General features: G+C 39.2%; 1 protein-coding gene across 1 annotated transcript in view; it reads left to right on the top strand.

Moving 5' to 3' along the window:
* nrm (neuromusculin) overlaps positions 1–6,558 on the top strand; it is an 80,000-nt gene that overhangs the window by 21,553 nt on the left and 51,889 nt on the right. Inside the window, exon 4 of the mRNA XM_018028461.2 lies at positions 287–448. Coding sequence (XP_017883950.1) covers positions 346–448 — 103 coding nt within the window. The 5' untranslated portion in view covers positions 287–345. The remainder of the gene's footprint in view (positions 1–286; positions 449–6,558) is intronic.

Here is a 6,558-nt window from a genome sequence, read left to right as displayed (position 1 = left end):
ATTAAAAATTAATTTTAGACAAATCTCTTTACACATTATTCTTTCACAATGCAGTCATTTTGACTGCTTTGGGCAATATAGGTATATACTAAATTTCAGTCTTTCTAGTGTTAAAAATTGAATTAAAAAACGGTATACTGCTACATATTCTATTTTCTTTGCATCATTCTCATACAAAAAATATAATAATATATAATATGTAAGTAGGATTGTAATGAATCATAAACTATGCACACGGGATCACAGGAACTGCGTCTGAAAGTAAGTTCATATGCGTGTGTTTCAGCGAATAGCTCGACGACGGTCGCTGACAACGGGATTGGTACCGGACGTAGCCAGCTGCAGATGGATATCACACGCGACGAGCTGAATGCAACTTTCACGTGCAAAGTCAACAGCGTTGCACTACCAGAGCCACTGACCGTCGACATCAACCTCGACGTTCATGGTAAATAGCACTCACTATCATACGATCTGTCATACTTCACGAACGCAAGAACGATAGTCAGGGAGTGGGAAAAATAAGTCTGTTCCACTCGATATTAAAATGACTAATGCAATTCATTCGTGGAAACATATTTTGCTCACAATCTTTTAAAATGTGACGTGTAATATGTGCAAATAATGGAATATTGTAAAATACAATAATAATTGTAAAAGATGTCAGATAAAGATTCTCTGAGATACGCTGAGATATCACATCCTTTATTCGCCTACGCGTTCTACAAACTGTTTCAAGGATATCTATCTATATATCTGTGCGCGACTATTCCCCGGTTCGCTATCGGACACCATTGTCCGGGAAAGTGAATCACTCGATCCGATAAGCGTTTTCTTTATCCGCGCCTCGATCGGCCGGGGACGTCGAAATAATTCCGAGACCGAACTTGAACGTTCCTCGCGATCGGGTGCACGTTTATCTCGGCATCTAGTAGAAAAGACCCTTTTTTAAAAAGCCGAGAAAGAAAGTTCCTGAAGAGGGTGTGAAAGACGATCCCCTCGCGTTACCCTCGACGATTTTTCTCTCGACCGCTCCGAGAAGAATTGAAACTATTTTTTCGAAAGCTTGGCAATTTACCAAATTTAACTTATGGCACTCGTAAACTAGTCTTGTTGGCTTTCGGATTTTTTTTTTATTAAAATTCTGCGATTTCTTAAAATGTGCATATCGACAAAACGATGGATGACTGGATTTATATTTGTTAATAAAAGGTGCTGCTAAAATTGGCGTACAACATTTATACTATCGTGTGTGTATTTACTTATACGAGATGCTCTGACAGCGAAACGGAATTAAGCAAACCATACGCATCGTTTAAATGAAACACATGCGATATGCACGGGATGATTAAATTGTCAACTGCGACTCGTACAGGGGAAGATTAATGTTTTTTGCACTGGACAATACAACGAGCCCGAAAACGGTTGATCAATTCCCTCAATTCAGGAAAGTTTCGTTGGGAGTAAAGCGTGATCTATGAATTACAAACGAAGTCAAAGGGCGGAAGTCGGTAAATTATTATCACGCCGCTAACAGTCATAAATCACCACGCGCCGCGCCGGTTCGCGACATTAAAAAAGCCTTTCGTTGAGACTAAGACGGCTAAAAAATTCGTGTGACCCTCTGATCCCCTCCTCTTTCGTCCAGTTCCTTTTTTTCCCTTTCACCCTTTCAACTAAATACAAGCATAGATACAGAAGCGGATTAAGTACGGGTATTTTGCTCTAACGCGTGGACCTTTTTCCCTCGCTTTGGAACGTGAAAAATGATGCGCGTATCTCTCTAATGAATTTCGTTCACAGCGGGACAGCGTTCCCTTAATGCGATTCTCGCCAATTTATTTCTGTCAGTTACCCTCGATCTCGTCCATTTCAATTCGCCTCGTTCTTCGTCTTAATTTTCGCGATTCGTCTCTGCCAAGTAATTATCACTTGTAATGATCTCGATTAAGTGACGGATACTCGTTTGATCAGATGATTTCCTCGAATGTCTTAAGATACTTTATTTGTTATTTTATGTCAATTATGAGCTTACTGGTTCCAAATTATACAAGATTCATCAAGAGTACGATAAAAGTGCATCAAATAATAATTGCAGGCTTAAAAGTTGTGTAAAATCATTTTGAGAGCAACAGAGTTCTCCGTTTTCTAACTCCAAAATTGGCTTTTGTTATTAAAATTCTGATGAGGACGGCGATCGACGATGGAAATGGCGAATGAATAAGTAAAAGTTCGCGTGATCGATTCAAAATATGCACTGGGAGGGCGGTTGAAAGTCGGTCGGCCGAAGATAGGATCAAACAGAGGACCGGGATTAAAGAATGAAGACCGAAGCGACGGCACCAGTGTAGATTAGAATAATTTATCGCGGCGCTGATACACGTTCCTCTCGTGTTTCACCGCGAGAACAAATCGCGTTCGAGCTATCGTACTGTCGACAAGAGTTATACTGGCCGGGTTCAAAAAGCTTCGACGAACAGCCGCGGGAATTCGACCGAACTCGCCAAGTAATATCCAGTAACCAACGGGAAAAACAGTAAATTGATAAATCGATTAGATAATCGCGGTTAGATTAAGAGTCGAGCTTGTTTCCTGTCTGCCGGCATTTCTAGTTACCGTGGCGTGCGATCATTTACTCGTTAAATTCGAATAAATCTGATGGAAGGGAATGAAATTTTTGATTTATGGCGCCGGTAGAAAGATTCTCTTCAGGGAGTTGTGGCGACGCGTTGTTTGAAGTTGAGGTGGGGTGATTAATGTTTCAAAGGGGCTTGTGAAGTTCAAAGTCTGTACGCTTTAAGATACGTAAGATGATTTGAATTTTTAATTCGACGAGACAGGAATCTGTACCAGTGTTAAAGAATGTATTACGAAACTTGGAATTAAAATATGCTTGCTTTTCTCTTATTTCTGAGGGGAATTGAAGGCAAATATAAAGAAAGGATCAGATGTCCTAAGGAAAGTCTCGTCTTAGTTAGTAATTAGTCACAGCAAACGTTTTCGTGGGTTTAATGAGTAAATAATTTTGACGAGGATAATTATGGGAGCAAAAGGTATCTGCAGACGCGTGCCCGGTTATTCAGGCTCGTGTGCAAACGTGAACAGTAGACGTAAGTCCCGTTGCCTTAAAGGCAAATAAGTCGGGTCTTTGAGCCCGAGTTGGAAACTGGAGAGTTTGTCGTGGCAAAAGCGTGTCTCTTTTGACAAAGTGTCGAGGGGATTATCCGCGGCGAACGGAAAGAACGGGCAAGGATGAAAGAGACTTTGACATCGGCCACATATATATTTATCTATCCAGTGTTCACGGCGCAATCACGAATTGTCACGGGAGCCAACCGCGTTCCTCGATCTCATTTCTGTCGTTGACAGACATACGCAATTAGATGGAAACTAGAAAAAGTCTCGAGCCGATGCAGCGGTATACACATTTAATCTTTCAATGAGTTTTATAATAAACATGGCCTGTAAATTGAGGTATGCGTCTAATTTTGACTATACCTATGAAGATGACATAGCTGATGAAGGATGCACACAAAATGAAAATGAACTCACAGCTCAAAGTTTAAAATCGTTGAATTAAACTCCCAATTACAACGTCATGATGAACTTATAGTTAGTGTTGATAATAAGTTCAATGGTTAGGCTCGCTGTGGCAGTCAAGTTGCAACTCCTCTGGTCAGTCTATCTCTCCCTGAAGAGCCTCGAGGGATGAGGGTTGGAGATTTTTTAAGCTTGTAACAAATTTTTTGATTGGATATGGATTTTGAAGTAAGAATGATGGAGTGGGAACTAAGAGAACTGCTAATAAGAGTGCGTAGGTTTGTCGGTTATGAGGGAAAAATATTCGCCGGACTATACAATAGAATATCTATGCAATAACTGTATAAATATGGCCATAACAGTTTATGATTCTAACTCAGAATTTGTGAAAGAAGCGTTTTGCTATATGTGGCGCATGTTGTACGTATATGTTGTAATAAGTGAAATTTCGGATTATGATTAATACAATCGTTCATATTATACTAAGTCGGTATTGCGACGGAACAATCTGTTTGCGATTCATTTCCTTTGTAACTTCATACACCATGAATTTCTATTAACGATACGTATTGCGAATTTGTATTTGAAGATTAAACTCTGCTTTTGATATTTCTGTATTTCCATTTGAATGCGATTACTGAAATGAAAGAGAAGTTTACTATTTTAATTGGATACACAATATTAATATTTACTGAAGCATTTATCAAAAGTGACACATTAATTAATTATATTGTTGCGTGGAAACGTACGTGCAAGTTTACTCAACAATTTACTCAAATATTTGCAAACATTTGACAGATTATTGCTACAATTTTGAAAAACAATTGTAATTACTATTGCGTGCAATGGAAGAAGAGTATGTAACGTGAAATCAATTGTCGCAGAAAAAGATACTAATAAAAAATCTTAATCTTCGCAGAAGATACATATTATACGCATTATCTTTTTTAATGAATCAGGAAACGTATTAAAAACAGTCACGTTCGCAATTATCTCGCTGAATATTTAATTTCCAGCTCGTGTACGCGTTATTATCGCACGATCGGCGGACGATTGCGTATTCGACATAATGCAATTAACGATTATTTATTTATTTGTTAATGAATGAATAATGTAGAGTTCGGATAACTCGCTGCAAAAGGGAATCCGTTTAATAATCGTTCCCAATTATGCTGCCCAGCCACGGTTAATTAATGATGTAATATTTAGATTATTTCGAGTTTAATTAACAGAAACGGCAATACGAAATTTATAAAAGGGTATTATTTATCACACGTGTCTGTTTTTGTTTCCTGTGATTTCACCGATAATTAGTTATCGTGCTCTATATATTTAATTTAATATGAATATTAAGGATGTATTCATTTTATTTATAAATTGCATTGATCTGTCAGTCACCGACTAAAGTATCAAAAAGTTTGAAGACCCGTAACGTTTTAAACCCATGAAACTTCCGACGTTTCAAGCGGAAAAGCCCCCCCCTCTTTAAAACACCGTTTGATTCATCTGTATCCGATTTCTGGTTTCGGATATCATTGTCTGAAAACGAGCATCACTTTTTCGGTGCCGCTATTGTCGTCCTTCTCGTCCTCGCATTTTGAGCGGTTCACGGACCTACCCTAATCTCTGCCAACCGATACAGACACCTATGTAGCGTAACTATTGTAGGTCACTGTATCAGTAGTACCAAACACTGCGCCTAAACTTTGGAAACTTATATCTTTGGAACGGATTGAGATATCGGGATAAATTAAAAGCGATTTTATTCATCTTGACCTCCTCTATCAATTGAAATGCTTTTTAACTAAATATTTACTATCCTTGTATCAATTACACTGTCAAATGTTCTATAGAAATTCATATTTTGTATTACCTAATAAATAAATAACGTCAGAAATAAATTGCCTTTGGTTTCTCATACAGGAGATGTTTATCTCTCGTTTGAGAAATACGCATCGATTTTTGAGTCATGCTAATTCAAAGTGCTCTTTTAGTTTCTAACGATCTTTTAATGGATTTTAAGTAAATTCGTGGCCGGCTACTGAAACTGTACAATGAAACTTGTATCAGGAACTTCACTAGTGAAAACTCAAACTGTGGCATTGCGAGTTTGTGAGAAGTTGATTGCGATGAACCGAACTTGATTGGGAGCCATCTAGACTGCTAGTGGAAATTGACTCGCGAGATTAACCGCTGTCGACCGATTGGACTAACTTAAGTAAAACCGACCCTTTGAATTAAGTGCGACTGATATTCGAGAATTGATTACATGCAAGATTGAACCCAATTTGAATCGAGTTGTACCTAAATTCTATAATTGGATTCTATTCAATTGAAAGAATCACGTACGATTCAATTGAGACAAACAATTACCGAACCAGCTTACGTTCCAGGAAATTTTTATTACATAATCGCAGAACTGTGAAACGGATGGAAACGTTTGGACAACGCAATTTATTGATAGAATGCCTGCGAGCAAAATTGGTAGCAGTTTTAACCGCTTCACTACGTCAATTTTTCCCAGCGGGGGGAAAAATCGTATCGCGTTGAAAGCCGTCGCGGTCGCTCGTGGAATACAGTTTTCAGGTGAATTCGGTTATTACATATTTAGCGGGTTCTCTTCGTGGTAGACGTAGCCGGAATTCACGAAACATCCCCTCGGTCTCGTCGCGACGCGCTGTTACCATGCAGCGCCGACCGCCGCGCCAGTTTCTATACACACCCAGAGACACACAATGCTCGTCGGGCAGGGCGTTTATATAGCCGCGATTGCCCATAAATTACTCAAGATTACCCGAGCGTGCCACCGAATCCGAGGCTTCGCCCGCGTAGCTTTAATCGCGCACGAATAATGCCCATTTTTATCCGGTATTCAACGGAGCGTCCCTCTCCTCGCAGCAGCGCCGCAATTATCCGACGCATCAATAACCACCAAGCTTTTTACCGAAGCTCTAATAATAGCTTGATTATCAATTTTATACCTTAACGAATGGAATTCCCAATTCTTTTCTCCTATCC

Source organism: Ceratina calcarata, unplaced genomic scaffold, assembly GCF_001652005.2.
Source record: "Ceratina calcarata isolate Rehan_Ccalc_2016 unplaced genomic scaffold, ASM165200v1 scaffold453.2, whole genome shotgun sequence".
In the NCBI taxonomy this organism is placed as follows: Eukaryota; Metazoa; Arthropoda; class Insecta; order Hymenoptera; family Apidae; genus Ceratina; species Ceratina calcarata.
This window is presented reverse-complemented; position numbering and strand designations above follow the sequence as displayed.